Here is a 25,136-nt window from a genome sequence, read left to right as displayed (position 1 = left end):
AGCACTGCAAAGCAGAATCGGAACACCTCACCTGCAAAGGCAGAATTGGTCTTTATGAATGTATTTATTTTATTATTGCTCCTACTGCATACATAGCAATTGCCAGATGGTGATGTCTACAAGAAAGGAGGATGTGAACTACAGCATTGTGTTCCAGATATGGAAGGCATTCACTTCTTAAACATACACTATCTCTGAACATGGCAGAGTAAATTATTCCAGCAATTCTAATGTTCAAAGAGTTGTATTCTCCACCATCCTGACTCCCTAAAGCTACCCTCTTGGATTCCTTGTTTGTGTTTCCTAGATACCATTCATCCCATTCATCATAAACAACCATGTAATAATTTATTTATATGTAACTCTCTTTCTTTGCAGGGAGTGGGATCACTCTTAGTTAATGGTATATACAAACTTGGCCAGCGAAGACACTGGACATTAAAAGCATCATCATTTCTAATGTAACTGACTGCATTGTAACAATGGCCAGAATCCAAAGTGGCAGGCATTGTGCTATGGGTACGTGCAGGAAATCTTCAGCTTTCTCCTTCCAGTGACTCTCCCTCACCCTCTCCAAAAAGTCCCCTGAAAGTCAGACCCTTTAGAGCAAAACCCAGTTAGGTACATGGGTATCAACCACCTCCCTCGCATACACACACACCTGGAATTGTTTCTCATGCATACATGGGCCAGTCTTGATCACAGCCAATGTGATTTAATGTTTCAATTAAAATCTGAGGGTCAAAGTATGGCAGTTTGCTTGTTTGTGCCATCAATATGCACAGTGTTTTACAGAGCTGAATAGGATAGGTCTTTGCCTGGAGTATATAATCAAAGAAGAAGAAAAAGAGGTGGTCAGTTAAGCTACATGTACTTAGCTGCATTTACAGCAGAAAGCATGGGAATGTTCCACCGTCCAGTAGAATTGGACAGCAGTGTATTGCTCTGGTTTCCTTTGGACCACATCAGCAAGGCTGAGAGGGGGGTCGTGTCTCCTGGACAGCCCAGTACCTCCATACACACTACCTAGGTCTTGCAGTGAATTTTGCTTCCAGGTTTAATTCAGAAAGGAAGTGTGCCTCAATTATTAAAAGCTTGAGAATCATTGGATTGGAAGGTATGAAATTGTTCTACTGATTGTTTAATATTGTATCTCAAAAGAGATCTTTAAGAGATTGTTAATTTAATTATCTAGGTTGAGATTAAAAATTGTTCATAATTGATAAAGTTAAAACAATTTACCCTGTTTAATCCTCCCTAGCTAGTACTCCTAACATATGGAGTTGCTTCCCCATTCCATTCAGCAAGAAAATAATTTATCAAAATTCCAGCAAGCTTGGATATAGGACCCCACCTTCCCATGCAATCTGTAAAGCAGCTGCCCTTGGAAATGCGTTTATCTTGTAGCAATTATCTTGTCCTGCCTGCTTCTTTCATAGGCGTAGGCGTTCCAGGCAAATATACACTTACTCAGCTAGCTGTGACATGTCTAGCCTTCTCTTCACTTGGGTAGTATGGCACAAAGCAGACATAACCCTACAAGAGCTGCGAGAACTAACAATTAGCTTTTGTGGCAAGCAAATGGACCAGTGGGTCTGGCTAATGAAATGTGAACCTCTTTAGTGGAACTATGGTGGTTCCATGACTTTTCACTACTAACGTCTTAAAGCAGCCTTTTCCAACCTTCGGTTCTTAGATGTTGTTGGACTACAACTTTCATAATTCCTAGCTAGCAGGACCAGGGATCAGGAAATAATGGGAGCTGTAGTCCAACAACACCTAGGAACTCGAGATTGAAAAAGCCTGCCTTAAAGAAATAGTGTCAGTTGACATAAAAGGCGGATCCGTTCATATTGAGATTACCTGGGCTTATTGCTGAGCAGGGCTGGTGTGAAAGAGCTATTTGTGTTAACCAGGGCCCATAGGCAATGGACTCTCATTCACTGAAGGTTTTTAAACAGGGGTTGGGTGGTCATTCGTCAGGGATTCTTTAGCTATAATTCCTGCATTGCAGGAGGTTGGACTAGATGGGCCTTGGGATACCTTCCTTCTCTACAGTTATATAATTCTACATTTTGATGGCATATATGCAGCTGCCGCTCTTACTTTCTCTTATAATAGCAGCACTTTTTGAGCTCGTGCTGTTGCAGGAATTAGAGTGACCACATGTAGTCCAGCAACTAGCTAAGGCAGTAGCTGATGCAAATGGTGCCTCCATGTGAGCCTGACCTATAATAAATAATAATAATAAATTTTTATTTATATCCCGCCCTCCCCAGCCGAAGCCGAAGCCAGGCTCAGACCTAGTGGTTCAGACAGACACACAGGTAACGCTATACGGCAGGGATGGAGAACCTGTGCTATTCCAGGTGTTGCTGGAACCAAGATCCCATTATCCCCAACTAGCATGGCCAACAAATTTTGTAGGGCCGCAAGTCCACCATTCCATAACATCATAAGAATAGCGTTGCTGGATCAGACCAAAGGTCCATCCTTTCAGTGGGAGCCTCCACGACCAACAAGTGGGACCGGGATGCTATACATGGGCTGAAGTCTAACCACCGAAATGCATTAATTACCAGTAAAATCTCAGTAAGAAGCTGAAGATATTATTTTAATTAAATCATATTCTATTGCATAACAAGGACATAAGAAGATAGGAAGAGCCTGGAGGATCAGGCATGTGTCCCATCTAGTGCAGCATCCTGTTCTCACAGTGGCCAATGAGACACCTGTGTGAAAACCTGCAAGCAGGATCCAAGCACAAGAACATTCTCCCTTTCCAGCAACTGGTATTCAGAAGCATATTGCTTCCATGATCCATGGGAGCAGAGCATAGCCTCCATCAATGAAGGACAGAATAGAAAATAATAATAATAATAATAATAATAATAATAATAATAATAGATAGATAGATAGATAGACTTAACGTCTGTGAATTTGTCAAATTCTGTTTTAAAGCCATCTAGGTTGGTGGCCATCACTGTGTTTGGGAAGGGGTGGTGGCCAGGTGTGGGGAAAGGGGGTTGCAAAGGTGTCAGGGTTGGTTTGCAGAGCGAGCAGGTGTGTGTGTGTGTGTGTGTGTGTGTGTGTGTGTGTGTGTATGTGTGTGTACACAAGGGAAAGAACATTGGTATGTTTGCTAGTCCATTCAAGAATGTTAGGTGGCCTCATATTGACACGTGAAGAGTGATTTGCAATTTGTTTAAGAACAAAAAAACAGCAGAGAAAGGAAAAGGGCTTCAGTGTAGTCAAGGCAATGTCCTTTGTCTGTCTTTTGTGGGTAAATGTTACACGTTCCCCTTCTGTTGCCCTCATTAAAAATGAAAGGCAATAAAAAAGGCCTACCTTTAGGAACCCGCTGCTAAAAAGGACAATTTCGCAGGCAATTTACAAATCATCTTTCCCTACTGAGTCTCTTCTGATAAAAGCTATTTTTCTGTGATGAACTACAAATAAACCCTACACTTTGGAACTCATTTGGTGGCCCCATTTCTATACCTTTGTAATAAATGGTTAATGAGCCAGATTGCAGCCATTTGCTATCAGTGTCTTTCCAGCTAAACTTTGTCCTGTACCTGCTGCTCCCCTGATAGGACGAAATGACTGTTTCAAAGACAATTGCTTGCAGGATTTCGGCATCGGTTTTCTTTTAAATGGATTCATGCTGCTTATTCTCTGTTGTATATTTAATGTTCTCCCTGAAGTTAACATCTCTATATTTTTATTGCCTAATTTTTATATCACTTTCTAAGACAAGAGTTCACATAAGCTATCTAGAAGCAGACGTGTGGGATATTAAAGTAGTATATTCAGTGCTGAAGTAGGACATTAATAGGAAATTATTCCTCTTGCTTTTTGCTACAGCCTGAGTACTTTAGAAATCACAGCCCATTTGCTCCTTTTATTCCTATGAGAACAGAGGCAGAAGCATAAAAATATTTTCTTGTGTGTTAATGAGTTGTTCAGCACCAGGAAAATGTGGACCCTGTAACTGAAATAATTATTACAAAGCCCGGCAGTCCCCAGACTGCTCAGGAAAGCTGTGGTGATGATGTACCTGGGCCTACACTTATACTGAGACCTTACTAGAGTCTTCAAAAGTTGTGCCATGACTGACTCACAAGTGGTTCATGACTTAAGATGGACCACACCAGTGCCAGCATTTTATTTTATTTTATTTTATTTTATTTTATTTTATTTTATTTTGCTGTGTTTCAGTTCTGGTCTACACATGTCACAGAATGAGGTGGAAAAGAGGTGATACAATGGGCAGTACCACTTCATATTTCAGGCTGGGGGTCATCAAGTTCATATATAGGAGGATGACAAATATCATGTCTCTCCACAGTGGCTAGGAATCTGACCACCCATCCACATGTTCCCTGGGCCACTGCTCTGGGCGGCTGGGCAAGGTGCCTTGGCACAGGAATTTGGTTGCTGGCATGGGCTGTCACAGCAGACCTGGGGGGGGCACCCCTGTTGGCTCAGAGGGAAGAAATATGGAGAGAGCAAGTGAGAGTTGCAGGAGGGGGGAAATGAAGGAAGGGAGGAAGGAGGCAGAAGTGAAAGCAGCAAGCAGAGGAAGGCAGGAAGGCAGGCAGACCCATGGAAGAAGGGAGGGAGGTTGAGCAGAGGAGACCCAATCTTGTGGCCATGGAGGAACTCACAGACAGAGCTGCAAAGACGATGAAAAGTAAACTTTTTGAGTTTCTGGTCCATGGTTTCTCCTGACTTTGGAGGTGCTGATACAACCTTCACATACAAATCTTCACATAAAAGACATGTTGAAAGGGGAGGCCATAGCTCTCCTCTGCTATTTCTCCCCAGTAAACCAAAGTATGGATCACTCACAAACACATTTGTTTGCAAACACACTTAAGCACTTGATAGATCATGAGGTGACAAGTTACGGCAATAGCTCTGGATGCAGGAGGAAGAAGCAAAGGTGACAGGGCGGGTAATATGGAGCTTTTCCACAATAGTCAGCCATCAGTGCACATGAAGGAAACTAGTACAGTGGTACCTCGGGTTACATATGCTTCAGGTTACATACACTTCAGGTTACAGACTCCGCTAACCCAGAAATAGTACCTCGGGTTAAGAACTTTGCTTCAGGATGAGAACAGAAATCGTGCTCCGGCAGCACGGCGGCAGCAGGAAGCCCCATTAGCTAAAGTGGTGCTTCAGGTTAAGAACAGTTTCAGGTTAAGAACGGACCTCCGGAACGAATTAAGTACTTAACCCGAGGTACCACTGTAGTGCTCTCTAGCATGCCCCATTTCCCTCTATTGATAAATAGTTCAGGCGCAATATACAGTAGTATTCAACTCATGTATTTTCTTTTTTATAGTATATGTATTGTGTGTTATTTATGCATCTTTAATACTTGTCATAAATTAATGTATTGTTTCTCACCGGTGCTGGGGTGTGGTCCTTGACAAAGATGCCAAGCCTTGACACTAGCCCTTGCAGCTCTTCCTTCCGTATTGATCCTCCTAGCTATTTTTGGACAGGAATTGGAACAGGGATTACTCTGTTGTCCCTCCCTCCCCAAACCAGTTGATTCCACACTAGTGCGCCGCCACCCGCCATCCCCACCCCCTGCTGAGATTCACTATTCAGAATAATTTCATTAGTGATAACTTTCTTACAATGAAGGGAACTTTGGCCTTTAAAGATGCCTATTTGTGGATACGTGTCAGAGTAAAGTCCACCGACCAGAAGACTGATACACTGGAAATGTAAAGCTTTGTAAAGACGGCTGGCTTTTCCACAGTTAAGATAGAGGTCTTGGGCTGAGCTGTTTACCTAGACTGCAGCAGTAGGCAAAGTGCATATCCAAATAACTACCCCATAGATTAACGTGCAGCTCTCACCTGGCCAGTTGTCAGTTTAAACAAGAAAGGTAAAATTATTCTATTCTCTTTATTTTGTTCAGTTCGCTAATCTAAAGCTTCCTTCTATATTTACTGAAGAACTTTAATGTCAGAAGCAGTAAAGAAGTATTCTTTATTCTGGGGAGGAAAAACATTTGACCCTGTCTTTCCACCCTTTATGCAGTCTTGTTTTGGTTGTAATGAATTTATGTGTTTTACTGGTTTTCATAATGCTTATTATCTTTTTGTAAACTGCCATGGGAACCTAGGGTGAAGGTTAGGTAAGAAATCTTACAAGTAATTCAACCAATCAATCAATCCTCTTCTAGGGTTGCAGTCTTATACACACTTAACTGGAAATAAGTCTTGCTGAACTCTTTGGAACTTACTTCTGAGTGGACATACAGTATATAGGATTAAATTTCTCAAAATTAATGAGAATTTGAATCTTGGGTCAAATTCAGGCAGCGGAACTATAATTTTGTACAGGATTGCAGCCTTAGTCATAGAAAATCATGAGCTCATTATGAGATCACTGCTGGTGCTTTATGTAAAAATGTATTCAATATTTGGGGCGAGGGGGCACACATTGCTTTTGGAAATATACCAAAAGAGTAATTTCTGCATAGGGAAGACACAGCTCCCTCCCAAATATGATAGGAAATTGTATATTACTGCTTGGGATTAAGTTAACAGTTTGATAGGTGTTGAAATTAAGAACAAGTTGGCTTGAAGTACATTTTAAAGCGTCATGGAATCCAAAGGGTTTTTAAAAGTGCAAGTGGTGGTTTGTACTACTTGTTGTTGTTGTTGTTGTTGTTGTTTAGTCGTTTAGTCGTGTCCGACTCTTCGTGTCCCCATGGACCAGAGCACGCCAGGCACTCCTGTCTTCCACTGCCTCCCGCAATTTGGTCAAACTCATGCTGGTAGCTTCAAGAACACTATCCAAGCATCTCGTCCTCTGCCATCCCCTTCTCTTTGTGCCCTTCATCTTTCCCAACATCAGGGTCTTTTCCAGGGAGTCTTCTCTTCTCATGAGGTGGCCAAAGTATTGGAGCCTCAGTTTCACGATCTGTCCTTCCAGTGAGCACTCAGGGCTGATTTCCTTAAGAATGGATAGGTTTGATCTTCTTGCAGTCCATGGGACTCTCAAGAGTCTCCTCCAGCACCATAATTCAAAAGCATCCATTCTTCGGTGATCAGCCTTCTTTATGGTCCAGCTCTCACTTCCATACATCACTACTGGGAAAACCATAGCTTTAACTATACGGACCTTTGTTAGCAAGGTGATGTCTGTTAATGAGCAACAAAACATGAACACTGATGGGCACTTGTCCATACATAAAAGACTAAAGTGTTGAGGCTTGAAAACACTGTCACTTGGACATTATGCTGTGGAGTAACAATCATCTTCACAGACAGCTTGTCCAGAGCTGACGTTTCTGGATGCTTAAGTTCTTTATTTCTGTGCAAAGCCTTCCTTTCAGATGTGGTCCAAGGAATACAGCACATCAGTTCTGATAAAGGAGAGGTGTGCTTTTTAAAATGGAAACCTTGACATGACATTATTTTCTATCAGCTCTTACCGTGCACTCAATTGTGCTATATCACACTGATTGATAGCAAAACAAGATGAAACGACTTCTGTGTGACAGGAAAGTTCTACATGTCAAAGAAGTAGTCTGTCACAAATGCACTGCGACATGTTTAAAAAAAGCCCTGTGTTGCCAAAGAGAGGGAAAAAAGCCCCTTTTTTGGCAGATCTTGAATGCTGAAACCAGGTGTTTCAATTTCTCTTCAAGAATTTCTCTCTGGATGCAATCAATCTTTTAATGCTAAATGCCAGCCTCTATTATGTTTGCAGCATCCATCGACCTGACTGAAAGGCATCTTCAAGGGAGAGAATGAATCTGGAAAAGTCAGCGAGATGTTTTCTGCTGCTACTCTTTCAATGTGGACTATGGACAACTGCAGAAAAGGCCTTTGAACTTGCTAATTCTCATCTGATTCCGCCAGGAGGCTATAAGAGACTGATCAACATTAACGCAGAAGGTAATTGTGGTATGCCGGGTATGTGTGTGATTTAGAAAAGGGCAATCAAAATTACGGAGGGATTGATGAATGTTCCCTATGAAGAAATGCAAAAGTGGGAATTTTTAGAAAGAAAAAAAAAGTGTTTTCAGGATGTGTGCAGAGAATTGGTACAGAGAACATTGACAAAAACGTGTTTTATCCCTCTCCCATAATACTAGAAGTCAGGGTCTCAAGATGAAATGGATTGGCAGTAAATTCAGGAAGTCCTTTTTCACTTATACTAACTTAAAGAAAGCACTTCCACAAGATGTGGTGATGGTGACCTCTGGCTTAGATGGCTTTAAAAGGAGGATTGGGCAAACCCATGGAGACAGGAGCTATCATTTAGCTAAATAGAACCTTCACATATACAAAGGCAGGAAGCTCCTTGCCACAGATACCACCTGAGCTTCCACCTACAGTGATGAGTCCAGGAGGGCCTCCAAGCTACAAACTTGGTCATCTCACCTCTTATACACCCTGCCAATCACTGGGCTCTGCAGGTGAGGGCCTCCTACAGATGCCGTCTTATCAGGAGGTCTATTCCATACAATAGGGACGCAGGTGGTGCTGTGGGTTAAACAACAGAGCCTAGGACTTGCCGATCAGAAGGTCGGCGGTTCGAATCCCCGTGACGGGGTGAGCTCCCGTTGCTCAGTCCCTGCTCCTGCCAACCTAGCAGTTCGAAAGCATGTCAAAGTGCAAGTAGATAAATAGGTACTACTTTGGCGGGAAGGTAAACGGCGTTTCCGTGTGCTGCTCTGGTTCGCCAGAAGTGGCTTAGTCATGCTGGCCACATGACCCGGAAGCCGTACGCTGGCTCCCTCAGCCAGTAAAGCAAGATGAGCACCGCAACCCCAGAGTCGGTCATGACTGGACCTAATGGTCAGGGTTCCCTTTACCTTTACCTATTCCATACAATGGAGGAATCAGGCATTTCGTGTTGTGGCACCTACCCTTTGGAATCTCCTGCTCTTGAATATTAGACAGGCACCACCTCTGTTGTTTGCTGAAGACCTTCATCTACAATAAGCCTTTTAAATTGATATTTTCCCCAGTCAGCATATGTACTGGAATTGTTTTTAATAAGTTTTTATTATTTTATCACTTGCTGTTTGCCATCATGGGCTCGTTTGGGAAGAAGGGCAGGGTATAAATTTAATAAATTCTAACAATAAATACAGGGTAAGCGCAACCCCATTCAGAATAAACTGTATCACTCCACCCAGGTCTCCCAGCTTCATAACCTGCAGCACCTCTGTCTCATATGAATTTACACCTCAGTTTGTTTGCCCTCATCCACTCCAAAAATACCTTGAGACATCTTTTTCTAAGACTCCCTAGGATTTGCTGGCAGAAATGAGAGTTAGAGCTGGTTGTCAATCACATACTGGTGATTTTGAAGAACAAACCTCCAGATTTTGAAGAACAAACCCCTATCCAACACACACATGGAACTGTAGGTATTATACAACATGGAGGCCATAAACCTGAGGCACCCCAAAGACCAGAGGGCTTGGGGTAGAATCAAAGTCCTCCAGCACCACCTTCTGGTACTGATCCTCCAGGAAGGAATAGAGTCAAAGTAACACAGTGCCTTCCATACCCAACCTAGCAGGATGGTCCAGAAAGATACCCTGGCCAATAGTAATGAATGTCATTGAAAGGTCAAAGAGAATCAATAAGGTTGAAGTCCCCTCGTCCAGTTCCCCTGGTCCTCCACAAGGGTGACCAAGACTGTTTCTGTCTCAAAACTAGTCTGAAAGCCTGGTTGGAATGTAAACAAATAACCAGTTTCCTTCAACATGGCCTTGAGTTGAGAGGCCACCATGCTTTCTATCACCTTGTCCAAAAATGATAGGCTTAAAGATGGGCAAAGTTTGTCACAGAGGGTTCGGTCCAAAGCTGCTTTCTCAAGCGTGACTTCACCACCGCCTCGTTCAGCACAGTGGAGATCACGCCCTATTTCCAGGACGCACTAACCTCAATTTATATTTTTTCTGGTGCTCATCACCATAGAAGCAGGGAGCTTCCTGAACAGCATTTTGTAATCTAAGCATAAAACTGTTTTTATTTAATAACAAATGTGACGGTTTTCATTTTCAATTTGTTATAAGGATCTCTGTGCCTTTTCTATGGATAGCTTATAGTTCCCTTTTCTTCTCACAGCCACATTCCTTGGTGTTCAATTATCTGGAACCTAAGGCTAAGACAAATACAGTGGAGGTTGGTCCATTGAGACACTCAACAAACTCAGCCTGGTATCCTTACCTACATCCGGTCTAGTGGGTAGCACTGACTTCCAGCTTCCTCCTCCGCCTTAGTTTCAGTGTTGCCCTTGTCGAACTCAGCAGGAAGAGGATGGGGACAAAACCAGAATTAGCTGGCCTTGGCTATTATTGACGCCATCTCCACCTACTGTTGTCCTCCCTGCCTTCTGTGTCTCAGGGAGCACCAGCCTCCACTGATTCTCCACTGTGATACAGCTCCATATGTTGGCCATGTCTAATATGGAAATAGCTGTTTTTCCTTCTGAGAGGAAAGAGGCACCCATACCGCACAGCCAGTTCAGGGTACTTTTCACTGATGGGTAGATGCAGTGCCAAGCAATTACGAACTGTTCCATTCCTTAAGTGTGTATCAGAGTTCTTAGGAGTTGGGGGTTCTGTACTGGGAGACAAATAATAGTTGTCAGAGAGGAGATTTCTGCAAGAACTATTATTTCTTTGTTAAGAGACACGGATGAAGGGGAGCTTTGTAACACATCCTCAGAATCTCTAACGATAGGCTGAGTCATCTCCTCCTCCTCCACTTACAGAGCTTGAAAAATTAGCTCTAATCAACCGTAACTCTTCCAGCTCTCAAAGTTGCGACAACCAGCAAACAGGGGGCACATGGTGTACTGTTTCCTATTTGCACATCTCTGTAGCTAAACAAAAGGCACATGCCCAATTTTGAGAATATAGCAGTTTCTTCCCCCACCTACACACCATGCATTTAAAACTATCCAACACACATTTTAAGCATAGGACTTCCTCCGAAGTAATATGGGAACTGTAGTGTGTTGGGGTGATGGGAATTGTAGCTCTATGAGGGGAGGAACTACAGTTCCCAGGATTCTCTGGGGAAATACATTTTAAATGTGTATTGGATGTGCTTTAAATGTACAGTGTGGATCTGTTTCTCTTTCTCTAATGTTAAACCTAGACTTGACCACAGTGAACTTTTGTGTGTGTAAAACTTCACACTTCACAACTGATTGTACTTTGAATAATTTGCTGACTTGTCAAGATATATATTTGACTATATAAATTTTGTTTTCAATCTGCAGAACTGTAAACAAAGCTTTTGTCCCTTCAAGGTCACTTTCAGCCCTTCCTAAGTAATGTACGGGACGCGGGTAGCGCTGTGGGTTAAACCACAGAGCCTAGGACTTGCCGATCAGAAGGTCAGCGGTTCAAATCCCTGCGACGGGGTGAGCTCCCGTTGCTTGGTCCCTGCTCCTGCCAACCTAGCAGTTCGAAAGCACGTCAAAGTGCAAGTAGATAAATAGGTACCACTCCGGCGGGAAGGTAAACGGCATTTCCGTGCACTGCTCTGGTTTGCCAGAAGTGGCTTAGTCATGCTGGCCACATGACCCGGAAGCTGTACGCCGGCTCCCTTGGCCAATAAAGCGAGATGAGCGCTGCAACCCCAGAGTCGGTCACGACTGGACCTAATGGTCAGGGGTCCCTTTACCTTTAAGTAATGTACATAATGCTTTTTTCCAGTGTTTTGAAATTAACAGTTTATGTTTTGTTCTGGATTTTCTCCATTTCCTTTTAATAATTAATTTTAATAATTAATAGATTATTTATGATGAATTGTATTTACTCTTTGATGCTAACATCAGTCTTTTCATGTGGATTTCTACTTGTCAACCTGTATGATATTTCGTGAACAAATATTTCTATTCTTATCCATCATTGTTATTACCTTTTGTTTACGACGGTGCTTAATAATAATATATTTTTAAAATTGTAGTCACATCACAAAAAAAAACTATGTAGAACTGCACAATATATGTGCCTCAGATCCTGACAAATTAACAATTTCTTACATTTGAGGGCAAAAGTCCATTCTTGTGGAAGCTTTTAAGCCAAGCTTACGGGATTATAACGTTAAGCATTCATTTATTTCCATGCAGAATATCCACGAGACTGCAGTGAGATCTTTAAGCAGTCTGAAGAAAACTCCAGAGATGGTCTATATGTCATTCAGCCAGCAAAGGAGCCTATTGCCGTGTACTGCAACATGCAAGATGGTGGCTGGACAGTAATTCAGCACATTACTGCCAACAGTACGGTGGACTTCGATAGGACATGGCAGGACTACAAACATGGATTTGGCACAATTAACGACAACTACTGGTTAGGCAATGAATACATGCATCAGCTAACCAGCTCTCCAAGGCCATATGCACTTAGGATTAAACTTGTAGACCTAAATGCCAATATCAAGTGGGGAGAATATGAGCCCTTCCGCATTGAAGATGAAGCCTCTCAATACCGAATCAGGCTTGGTCTGTATAAAGGTAATGCCGTCGACGCCCTGTGTCGTGACACAGAAGCGTATCTCCATGATAACCAGATGTTCACAACAAAAGATAGAGATAATGACAACTATTTTCAGAACTGTGCCAAACTTGAGTACAACGGGATTGCTGGGGGAGGCTGGTGGTATGATGCTTGTGCTGGAGCGAATCTAAATCGCAGGAATGTCATCTACTGGCAGCAGGACTGCAACAAAGAGCATGTATGCAAGTATGCCTGGATGATGGTCAAGCCAGCTGACCACAGCCAGGAGTGGCTCAAGGCTTGCCCTGCCGAGAAGGAAGAATTGTAAGCAACAGTAAGAAATTAAATCCAGGTGGAGAGCTGCTGTTTCTTCAGCTTGTATGTAGAAGCCGCCTTTTTCGTTTGCTGGGATTGTGTTTCAATATATAAATGAAATTAGACCCACCACAAAAATAAAGACCACATGACAAGATGTGAAAAATGGAGGACCCCAGAATTTAATTCCCCTCTTCCTCCCATTCCAGTAGTTAATCTTGAGTGATGGCCCAATAGTGTGAGAGAGGTCTAGACATTATTAATATTCTGGGAGATGTGAGTTAAATAGTGTGAGATTACCAAGCGGTTGTGAGCATAAGTAACAGAGGATAAGTGATAGATTGAAAATATGGAGAGACAATTAAACATATAAATCCATAAGATATATTTAGTAATCAGGAGAAATAAAATATGGATATTACATATGCTTAAAGGGAAAGGGTATACATTAGGGACCTTGAAAAATCACGAGACTTGCAATTATTTCCTCTGCTTTTCCCCACTGTTGCCCGTGAAAATACATATTTTCTCTTGCCTTTCATCTTCAACAGTTCATGCAAATAGTGTTGTTTAAGCTGTTGCTGTCTTCAAAGGAAGGAAGGAAGGAAAAACAAAAGCAATTACTTTAAAGTCACAAAGCTGCACGATCCCATCGAAACAGTTTGCTGTATGAGGTTCCTCAGGTTCATGAAGTCATAAATTAGGCTCTTAATGATAAAGGTTCACAGCACAGCAAAAGAGTTGAGAGGCCACAACAATATATCTTTTTTTGTCCATATGGCAGTTTGGTTGCTATTGTGAGCAAAAACAGGGTTGCTTGTCAGGAAGATTGCAGCACTGGATCCTCCTGTAAGTAATTAATCACCAAATACTTCATAAAGGCAGAAGAAATGGTAGCTGATAATATGCATTATTTTCAAGAACAGTTCCACTTCATGAATGTTGAAGGAGATTGGATGCACTAATGTGCATATCTGAGATATTCCATCCAACAGAGGGCAGTGATGTATATGAGTATTATCAAGAATATTGTATTGCAACACAGTTTTAAAGATTCATCTTTTGTGCAGGGACAGTTGCAAATGAATCATAATTTCACAACACCTGTTTGTGAATGCATGTGCTGTAGTTTCATTGTAAGGGTACAAAACAATCTTTTACTGTCTTTCCCTTGTCATCTGTTTTCAGCTAATATCTTTTTAAAAGTGTAATTAACATGTATTTTCAGAGCTCTCATCATTACCTGTATCTTCTCTGGCATTTTCATTCCTTGTTTTAAATTCTTTCAGATGAGACTAAATATATCTCTATTGTCACTTACTTGCTAGCCTATATTTGTAAAATAGCAAAAACAAGATTTTTGTTGTTGTTCTTATTTAATGGCAACATTCTACCATTCTCTCATTCTGATTACAGGCCCCAGATTATTACTATTACAGACCTCTCTGGTAGTTATACTTTCTCTATAAACCACAATGGTATATATAGTTTGCTGTACTCAACACCAGGAACATTTAACCAAAGTAGTCTGTATTCTTACTACTGCAAAATACAACATTTTATATATAAAATTAATGAGAGTAACTGCAGCCTAATTCTCAACTGAGCCCATAAGTACAAGTTCCTTTCATGAGCAGATGAGATAGTTGGAGGTGTGAACTCTGTGATTAATCTCTAGGCAATTAATTAATGGAATGCCTTTCATAGTGTTTTGCCTCTTCTTTGAAAGATGTCCAGCTATTGTGAATCAATTCATTTTAAAAAGGATTGTTAAATCTGTGTGTGTGTGTGTTTGTGTGTAAACTACAGCGACATCTACAAAGATTTTAGATTAACAATTACAAAATGGAGAGGGGGAAAAGTCTGTATGTCCAAGCAAAGAGGGGATGAAGTGTACAATCAAATACCAATACTGATAATTTAAAATCCCCAGTATAAATGGACTCACACCTGATTTACTTTGGAACAGGTGAATTAAGAATTGGGCCTATTGTGTGGACAAGTACACATGGATATGCACTGTTTACACACATCAAACATAATCCAGTCAAAATTATTCACTGATTTGGATACAAAGGTGCTCATGGTTGACCAATATTTTAGCCAAGTTCCCTTTTCCTCTCCATCTCTTTGCCTACAACACACCTCATGTCATATTTTAAAGGTTTTCCAGTCCTCATGAATTGCTTTTGGGAAGATGCAAGGGATCGCAATAGGAAGGGAAAGACAGGAAAGTCACATTCCATGAAGAGGATTAGTACTAATCAGGATGCAAAGTACTGCTTTTTAAGGAAGAGAGTTACGCATGCTCAAGAGTCAGTATAAACCACTGATCTTCAACATGACCCAAAACTGGATCATAGCCTGATCTAAGGTGAGTTGCAATGGCAGCAGTACCACTATGCAAATTGAGAATGAAAAAAGGAGTCTTCCAAATCCATGTTTGGGTTAAGGATCTAGAAAGTTTGAAGACTACTAGTCTAAACAGTTAAAAAAAGTACATGGTTCAGGTGCCTGAGGACCATACCCTTTCAGAACACAGGCAAGAAAGGTACGTGTTTGAATGCCCCTCAGTGTAAAAATTCAACACACATAGTAAGCACATTACAGCAAGGATTAACCTTTCTTCCTGACATGCTAGATTTCCATGGATAGGAGTGGTTTGTTAGGAGTTTTTGCATTGTTATACCCTTCCTGCATTCTGAAAGGGTATTCTGCTACCATGTACCTTTTCTAAATCTATGGATTGGTCCTAGTCATGGATCAGCCATCATGGATCACTCCACAAAGGAGTGGAGCGGGATCTGAAAGAACAACACACTTAACATGAGAGGGTGAGCCAGAGGTGTTTTCCTAGACCATCTTGGCAAGATTTAGCCATTACTGACTATATCATCAGTATGGGGAGATGTCTCAGGGCTTGACAGTATGTATGGAGAACGGGGGAAAATTTATTTACACAGCAGTATTCTGGCTATAGTGGAATGGGATCATCTCCTGTTCTTCTGTATAATGCCCAAGACCCTACTTATACCCCACAGATTTCTCCTCAAGTAAATGTCACCACTGTACTGTAGGAAGTGGCTCTCCTGGAACTCTGGCTCAGGAAAGTGCCCCTGAAACTTTCAATATAATCTGTTTAGACATATCCAAATATATATATCCTACTTTTTCCTCTCACTTCTGTTACCCAAGGATACTAACATCATGTAAGTTTAATACAATCATATAATATTAAAGCAGCAAAACACAGACGATGATGCAGTAAGTTTTTTTTTAAAAAACAACTTTAAAAATCCATAAGGAGAAGCCAGTTGGGTCAAAGGCCTGCTGGAACAGACAATCCTTAAATTCTATATCTGAACTCTGCTATCGGGTGCAGACAAATCTCCCAGGACAAAGAGCTCTGAAGTCTGGGTGCTATAACAGAAAGAGGTATTTATTTTGTTCTCACCAACTGTACCTGGGAGACAAACCAGGACCTCTCTTGATGATCTGAATGAATGGGCAGTCTCAGACAGAAGGAGAATGTTCTTTAAGGGGTCTGTTGCTAAAGGCTCTTATATTATCCATCTGTGAAACACTAGAACACCAGTTTGACCAAGGCTCAAATTAGTAGAGGGACACATTGCAACTGAAAAATTATTTGTGTTGAAGATAGAATCTGCTCTTCCTGGAACCTGATGCTGTAGCTGCCTCGGCAGTCTTTTGACCCACCATTTTCCACTTCATTCTTCTGTTCTCTGCCCCTTGGACTTAACCTACTTGTTATAATGGCTTTGGAAGACGAATGTGGCCTCGTTTCTGCTTGTGTATAAAGCTGATAGATTACTATCTCCAGCCTTCACTCAGCACTTTCATGCTGCCCTCAAGATGTTAGTACTTGTCAGTATAGCTCCCAGACATGGAATCAGATGAGATTTCAGCCCCAAGCATGAACCAGAACCAGGGAAGACAAGGCAACCTTGGAGGCAACCCCTAAGACCATACCCTAGGACAATACCCCATATTCAGGAAACCAGCAGAATTAAGGAACCTAACGTGCCCCAACTGGATGTGTCAATACACCAGGAAGGGCGATCTAATTTGAGTAGCTGAACCCTCAGTTATTGTCGGCAAGATGCTGATACAATAACGTCCATGCATCTGCTCCTAGTCTAGCTACTTTCAGGACAGCACTTCTTGAGCTCGGTTCTAGGTCCTCTACAGACACAGCAGACATATTTGCAAATACAAGGCAGATTGTCCTCCTCCTCTCCCATTTTGGAAACAATGTAGAAGTGTCATCACACAGCGCTACGCAGTCCAGCTCCCTTTTGTTTCTCTGCCCTAGAAGAGCTTGCCTGCTTTTGCTGCCCATCTTTAGTTTCACAAGTCAGCAGTGCCCTTAGCATATCCTCCCAGTTGGAGTCTTTTGACCTTTGCTTCAGAGAAGAATGGGACTCCGATGGGAAATAACCACACTGTTTAATCACCACAGTTAGCTTTTTCCTATAAACATGACCATAGTGGTTTGGAATACCGTTACCCCCTAATAGTTCCCATGCAACTCTATGTTACTAAACATATCCCGTAAATGGAGTCTTTAAGAATCCTGATTTTAGAGGATGGGGAACCCACAGCCCTACAGAAGTTGTCAAACTACAACCCCCATCATCGCTGTCCATTGGCCGTGCAGGCTGAGGCAGATGTGAAGTGGAACCCAACATAATCTTAAGGGTCCCAGGTTCTAGAGTAATAACTTACAAGTGTCTGCAAAAAAAAAATAAAAAATGTATACATTTTAAGAAATAATTTCGAATGGTTTTTGTTTCTGCTCTTCCTCTTCTTTCAAAAATAAAAAAATAAAAGTTGTGCCTCTATATTGCTGTTGGATGGCTCTCAACTGTCCCCTTAACTTTTTTGTTATGAAACCCCAGTATTAAAAAAGCAATAAACACACACCATTTTTAATACAGTTCCAGATATTTACAATGTATCCCAGAGTTTGGCAGTGTCATGTCTGAGTTTTTAGCAGCATAGGTTGAGCACATACTTAACAGTTACACTTAACTGATACTTTGGCATCCACCACTGTGTAGTCTTATACATCTACTCAACAAACGAACCATAAACATTTATAAAACATTCCTGTTCAACAGAAACTGTGACAAAAATAACTTCCCATTTAACTTCAATAATAGAAGGCAAAGCTTTTCTTTAGCAATAACATTGCAGCTAGCAGAAAACTTTTACAGTCTTATATAGTCATTATTACATAGCTTGTATTATAGAAATGCAGGTTCGTTTGAACCAAAAACACATATCATATGTATATGTATGTTTGTTTGAAGCCAGTATAACTCAAAGTATACAATATACAGAGAAAATGCTTTGATGGTGACTGAAGAAAAGAAACAGAGGTCTCTATAGTAACTTGCACTTTCCTTTAACAATTATATGCAAAAGCACCAAAAACAGTTGGCACAATACAATATACTTAAAATCGATCATATTGATTCCAGAATACACATTTTCACATTATTATACAGTGAGTTTAAATAATATCCAGTACCCCTGCAAAAAATTCAATCTTTTGCAAACAACTCACTTAACCGTCATGTTATTCACAACATTGTTTATTTCTATAGCTGTGGAGAAACCCTTTCTTTCCTGCTTCTCTAGCTCTTAATGAAAATATTTTTTACTTCAGTGGAAGCAATGACAAATACACAATAACTCTCATGAAATGTGCTGTGTTATCTCTGAACTATGCAACACTATATTTTACAACTGTATTATTACCATACTAAGCTATGAATGCGGATGATATGATAGAGATGCAGCCTAATACTCCAGCTGTGCACTCGTACATTCTTGAAGACCAAAGCAGAATCATCATCCAAAGCCCTAGTCAAGATCCATTGACCCTAGGGAAGCACATCTGGCAATAATCAGGACGCGGGCCTTTTCTGTTGTGCTGCCCATCCTAGGGAATGGCTTTCCACAGACCCCATGACTGTATTGTTTTAGATGGGTAATAAAAAAAAAATTAGGCTGTTTTAAAAGGTTTCTGACCAGTTGTTCTCCTTCTGCTGGCTTACTTTTGATGTTTTCGTTTCAATGGGTGTTTTGTATTTTGTTGTGGGGGTTTGGCCTTGGTGACAATATTTGTGATTTTAATGGGAATTGTTATATATTTTACTATTGTTTTGTGTTTTTGGATTGCAGCTGCTTTGTGTTTCTTTGAAATTTAGGCAGGGTATATATATAGATAGATAGATAGATAGATAGATAGATAGATAGATAGATAGATAGATATTAAAAAATAACAAATGCATACATAGACATGGTTATAGTCCATCTTTAAATTGCAGTTCAGGAAAGCATGAGTGCATGAGTTAGTGCACTGTCTGCTATTGAACCACAATAATTCATGTGTCCCATGAAGCTTTGCATCTTTACAGGTCTATAGTCAATAATGCAAACCTGGCTGTTCAGTGTTTGCTGGAATGTATCTTAATGCTGCATTGCACCTTAATATTAGTTCCCAACTGAGCCCCATATTCACCCCATATGAACCACATTCCTTCTTCACTTCGGCGGAGGGGACATTTCCATACTAAGCACATTTGAAGCATATTTTCCCTCTCAAAGAATTCTGGTCACTGTCGTTTGATAAGGGTTGCTGGGAATTGAAACTCTGTGAGGGGCTAATGTGCTTCAAATGTGCTTTAAAGACATAGTGTGTATATGCCCACGCTGGTGGGGAGCTCTGGGTGCACATCATATTTCCAAAACTTGACAATATACAGTAAATCAGGGTACTGGGGTAGAATTTCTAGGCCTTTTAACATTTTAAATCATGAACTTACTAAACTCTTATATAAATATCAGTTTGTTTCCATATAAGTTATTTTCACCGTAGTTTGTACATCCTGACTTCCCATTGCCGTTGTTTTCTTTCTGTCCCATCAGTTTATTTTGATAGCTGATTTTAATTGCAGTTCTCAGACCAGTTACTCTGTAATTATCCCAGTTACTGCCTTTATTTTGTCAGATCATCATCTCTACTGAAATGCTCGTGTTGTCGTAAGTAGTCTGCGGTATAAAAAGAGGCACTATAATAGCCATTATGTATACAACATTTTCTATCCAGACATACCCTCAGCAAACTCCTGAGAGTTACCTACTTTGTGCTAGAGATTTAGGCATTCAAGTATTGCCACCCAAAAAACACGGGACAGAAAGGTAGGTGATTTTACTCCTCTTTCTTTTTCAAATTGCTGTTGTTGCTTTCGACGGGCATGGGTTATGTGATTCATGGAGAAAGGTGACTCAAACTATTCAATGAGTATATGTTTGTAAGGTTATTGATGTAAATTGTGTAGTGTTAAGTGCTAGCTGAAATACATGTTTCACAAGCAGGACCTGTTGCATCTTGAAGCAGTACCATATCTTTTTTAAATACTGGCAACCTAATTCATTGATTTCAAATGATTTACTGCCAAAAAATACATTTCAAGATCAGGGTGTGAAATCTTAGACCTAAAATGAGGAACCTATAGATAAATAAAAGTAAGTGCAGTGCTTTTCTTCTAATAAAATGCTTAGGGGTACTCTTATTTTCCTACTCATATTAAAATACTGCCCCTCAATGAGGCCAAACTTAGATTCACAAAATGTTTAGGGTATGTGTACCCCTGCGTAACCCCAGGAAAAAAAGCACTGGTAATGTGTAGTACTTAACCTCATTCATAAGCAAGTTTCAGCTCATAACTTAAGATTGCAGTCCTGAACTCCTATACTTGGAAGTTCTACAGAAATCAAAAGGATTACGATGTTGCTTAATGTGCTGCAAAACACCTACACGGAAGGCAACTCACAGTGCAATCCTAACCATGACTACTCCAAAGTAAGTCATATTGAATTCAATGGGGCTCACTCCCAGGTAAGTGAGGTAGGATTGCTGATTCACAGTGTAGGAAATAAAATGAAACCCACACAGAATCATAGAACTGTAGAGTTGGAAGGAACCAAGAGGGTCATCTAGTCCAACCCACTGCAATGCAGGGATCTTTTGCACATTTGGGTGCTAAGATAGTTCTTCAGAATGGTAATAAAAAAGCGATTTTACCTTTCTCTTAGAAGCCATACATCGGATAGCATCAATACACTGTACAGGATTTTAAAAATAAAACTCCTTAAGAGCAACTTCAATATGAACAAATAAAATGCAAAAAGACAATTAACTAGTACCCTTGTTTGTAGGCAATGTAAACATCTCTGACAAACTTGGTACCCTCATTGGCTTCTTAATTTGCAAAAAAAAACCCCAACCATACAGTTTACATCATATAAGCCATCTCTCAGCCATAGAAAAAGAACAATACAAACTCAAACAATGTTCATGGCCTCACAACTAATTCCAAGAGCAAATTTGTCCATTGAGGAAAAAATCTCAGACATTTATCATTGACCAGTGGTACTTGCCTTCCTTTTGTTTCCATCCAGTTTAGAAACAATTCTGTATGGGAAGTGATGCAAGTGTCATTCTATTGGAGACCTATAACTAAACTGGACAAAGCCTTAGAAAAAATGTGCAGGAAGGCATAATGTTACTTTCCAGATAGTGGACCTAATGAATGAAGGGTCTATTCCATACCCAACCATTAAGGTCTGTTGGTGTGCCATTTTATTTGGCAAACATGTGGAAAGAAACTTTCTATGACAGCAACATAAATAATGCTCTATTTAGTAGTCACAGACAATTATAGAAATGTTCATCATTGTGGCTGCTTTCTTCATGGCCATAGGCATATCTTTATCACCACACAAATTGTGCTTCTTTTGTCTCTAGACATGCAAAGCAACAACTTTACAATGAAAGACTTGCAGCCAATTTGATTTACAGTGCTTGGCCAAGGTCTGTTTCCCCCCTATACACTTTAAATTAAGGCAGTTTAGTATTACCCTGCCAGTATAATTTTTCTTCCATTTTTTTCTTCTTCCACTGACAGAACAGCAACAACTTAAATGTCTTTCTGAAAGTTTTGTTACAGAGAGCATAGCAGATTGGGTTAACAGTACTATTCACATAGCACAGCCAATAGCCAAGGTGCCACAGCGTTGGAGGAATACAATCTGAGCAGAATGTGGAGACCAAAACCATGATATTGTAGGGTGTCCAAGTGATTATGAACGCTAGAAGAATGGCGCTTAAAGTTTGGGCTGCTTTGCGCTCCTTTATAAGGACCATTCTTTTCCTTTTAGTAATTTGATTGTTTATATTTGGATCCATGTTTTTGACGGAAGTCGTGTCCTTAGATAAAGTGGCAGAACAAGGAGTGATCTTTACTTTTCGGCAGCCATTGTTAGTTTCTTTGGCACCATCAGCTTTAACCACCAATCGGAACTTATAAGCTACACATTTACTACTTTTTTTAACGTGGCCTTTGGTTGGGGTTAGAAAATATTTGGGGGTCTCATAGTCATTTTCCCCAGGATGGTCTTTAATAAAGGCTTCCTTTTTCTCCTCTTTATGTTCATCATCCTTGCTTTTTACTGGAGACTTATAAGCTACTTGAAAGACAGGATCAGAGGCACGTTTATCCTCCTCTTCTGAGGATGCATAGCTGCTGCAAGTGGTTAGCTGGTCCACCTTAGCCCAGTCATGACAAGTATTTTGAATCTGACATGCCTTTGCTGTTGCTGAAGTACTTCGGCTGGATGAAGACCATGAAGCCTGACATCTCTCCCTTTTGGCTAAATTTTGTTGCTTGCAGCTAAAGCAGGACTTTAGCAGAGCTTTCTGGGGCTTTATCATTTCAAACTCGGCCACAGAACTGGATCCTTGAAGTTCGGCCAGGTCCTTGGTCCGTTTCTCAGTCTCTCTATAAATACGGCAATACAAAATAGTCATCACAGAAACCGGGATATAGAAAGCAGCAATCGCAGTACCAAAGGTGATGATGGGTTCATACAAAAATTGAATCTGGCATTCTCCGGGTGGGACAGTTCGTTCCCCAACGAAATACTGCCAGCATAAGATTACTGGTGCCCACAGGATAAATGAAATTAGCCAAGCTAGGCCAATCATGATGCCAGCCCTTCTGGGTGTGCGTTTAGCCCTGTAGGTTAATGGCCGTGTAATAGAAAAATATCGGTCGAAGCTGATAACCAGTAAATTCATTACTGAGGCATTGCTAGCTACATAATCCAGAGCTAGCCACAAGTCACATGCTAGACTTCCAAGAGACCAGTACCCTATTAATATGTAGGATGTATAAAGATTCATAGAAAATATTCCAATGATAAGGTCTGCACACGCAAGACTGAGTAAATAGTAATTGTTCACCGTCTTGAGCTGGCTGTTTACTTTGAAGGAGATCATCACAAGAACATTCCCCACTATAGTTATTAAGCTTAAAATGGCTGTCACTGTAGCAATGGTAATTACTTCCCAAAGGCTATGACCTTCTAAATGCTTATGGTTAGGGGTTGTACCATTGACAATGGTTGAATTGCTGTGCAATTTTTCTTCCATTCTTTTTCTTGGCGTATTAACATCAGTCCCTTTTAAGTTGCTTCTTCATCTGTACTTTGAAGACACCTTTTTAATGACAAATAAAGAGAAAGAAAGCTCGTAAAATAATAATGGACTCCTTCCAGATTTATTAAGCACAAGCAAATTGTAAGACCGTTGGAGTATCAATTATAAATTACGACTTCTAAAGATATTTAAATATTATGTATTCAAGTTTAGAGACACAAAATAGGCTTGGTAATATTTCCCAGCCATCCTTTGTTGCTGTAGGAGAACCTTCCCCAACTTGGTGCACTCCAGATGTTTTGGAATACAACTCCCATCATTCCTGACCATTGGCCATACTGCCTGGGATTTATGGGAGTTGTAGTCCAAAAATATCTGAAGGGCACCAGATTTAGGAAAGGCTTCTGACATAACTGAACTATTCAATATTAATTGTTCAATTCTTACTTTAACTATTTAATATGAACAGTTAAATATATTTTGTATTCTTTTTCTCAAACTACTGTGGTTAAAAAAATCAACTAGTATTAGACATAGGGCCCCCAATTTGCAGTAGGACAACAGTGAGGCAGGGCACATTTAACCTATGATACCAATGGACTCTAGATGTGATGTTTAATGGTACCATAGATTCAGGGAACAAGTTGTATTGACAGTGTTTCACAGATAGGTAAACGCATAAAGGAACCACTATTTTAAAAGTCCACACACACAAAAGTTGTGACACAGGGTTCAATCTCCTTTCAAGTCAATATGGGTCCTGAAGAAAATATTTCCCTGCATTTGCTGTTAAAATAAAGCCTTGATGTGGTTTTTAATTATACAGTCCAACGACATCTGGAGAGCCACATGTTTGCCCCCCCCCCCCGCTGCAATGAAAGAAAAATTTGAAGAGTGGCATAATATGCAGAACTTTTTAAAGAAGGCAATGGAAGACTAAAGTCCTGGTAAAGAGACAAGTGGAGTATGTGCTGTTCAGTAGCAGTAAAATTTTATTTTATTTTATTTATTTATTTAATATTTATTTATTTAATTTGTATACCACACTACATCTGTAGATCTCATGGTGGTTCACAACATAAAAATGCAATATAAAAACACAAAATACATAATAAAAACAAGAACAAAAAAATCCCACTCCTTGCTTTAACAGCGACTAAAATATATACAGTATTTCCTATTCTATGTCTTCTGTCTTTCATACTTTCATACGAGTAGTCCACTGGACTCCTCGGCTTCTTCTCCTGCTCATTGCAACTAGAATTCTTTGCTTGTAACTTTCACAACTCTTTCTCTAAAGCAAAAATCTGGCCATACATTGTTGCTATTTATTGTTCTGAGCTGCAGAAGTTCATATTTAAAAATGCAGTAAGGTTCCTTCTTGATGCAAGAATGCAAAGTTTCTTCATTTCAGCTACAGCAAAAGTGGTTCCCTAAACAAAGCTATCATACGTGATTGACCACAGACTCTTAATGGAAAGGCCAACTCAGGTCATTTTCCACAATTAAAAATAAATAAATCACCCCTTTATTTTCTAATAAGTCCTAGCTGACTAAGGACTGCAGGGGAAGAAAAGCAATGAGCTCACTGTAATGGAGGAGTGACTATTAATCATATTTGGCTGTTAAGATCTTAAAGTGTCAGCTATCTGCATCAATTCCAAATGATCAAGTTCTCTGAGACTATTTTGCCTTACAAAAGTAATTTCTGCTCATGGGTTTGTTTCCAATACAACCAAGAGCCAAAGCAGACATTGCTATAGCTTTAAAGCTTTTCAACTT

General features: G+C 40.4%; 2 protein-coding genes across 5 annotated transcripts in view; one reads left to right on the top strand and one right to left on the bottom strand.

The window, feature by feature from the left end:
- The first annotated feature begins 378 nt into the window (after positions 1–378).
- LOC308472590 (fibrinogen-like protein 1) lies at positions 379–14,602 on the top strand. 2 transcript variants are annotated; one of them, XM_080997584.1, is made up of 3 exons: positions 379–519; positions 7,744–7,931; positions 12,139–14,602. In XM_080997584.1, exons 2-3 carry the CDS (start codon positions 7,784–7,786, stop codon positions 12,834–12,836), a joined length of 846 nt encoding a protein of 281 aa, XP_080853710.1. In that variant the 5' UTR covers positions 379–519; positions 7,744–7,783; the 3' UTR covers positions 12,837–14,602. The 2 variants fall into 2 exon arrangements, with proteins under 2 accessions (XP_080853710.1, XP_080853709.1); XM_080997583.1 differs by lacking the exon at positions 379–519 and adding an exon at positions 5,720–5,908.
- Positions 13,194–25,136, bottom strand: part of CHRM5 (cholinergic receptor muscarinic 5) — a 71,986-nt gene continuing 60,043 nt past the window's right edge. For all 3 annotated transcript variants that reach the window (XM_080997186.1, XM_080997187.1, XM_080997188.1), the window contains one exon: positions 13,194–23,414. In XM_080997186.1, the coding sequence (XP_080853312.1) occupies positions 21,756–23,348 (1,593 nt within the window). In that variant the 5' untranslated portion in view covers positions 23,349–23,414 and the 3' untranslated portion in view covers positions 13,194–21,755. The remainder of the gene's footprint in view (positions 23,415–25,136) is intronic.

This window comes from Podarcis pityusensis (genome assembly GCF_964106645.2).
Source record: "Podarcis pityusensis genome assembly, chromosome: 1".
Lineage (NCBI taxonomy): Eukaryota > Metazoa > Chordata > Lepidosauria > Squamata > Lacertidae > Podarcis > Podarcis pityusensis.
This window is presented reverse-complemented; position numbering and strand designations above follow the sequence as displayed.

Excerpts from the sequence above, each read along its gene's own strand:
- LOC308472590 (XM_080997584.1), top strand. The coding sequence starts at position 7,784 with ATGAATCTGGAAAAGTCAGCGAGATGTTTTCTGCTGCTACTCTTTCAA. Across the intron at positions 7,932-12,138 it reads GATCAACATTAACGCAGAAG|AATATCCACGAGACTGCAGT; the intron begins GTAATTGTGGTA and ends ATTTCCATGCAG.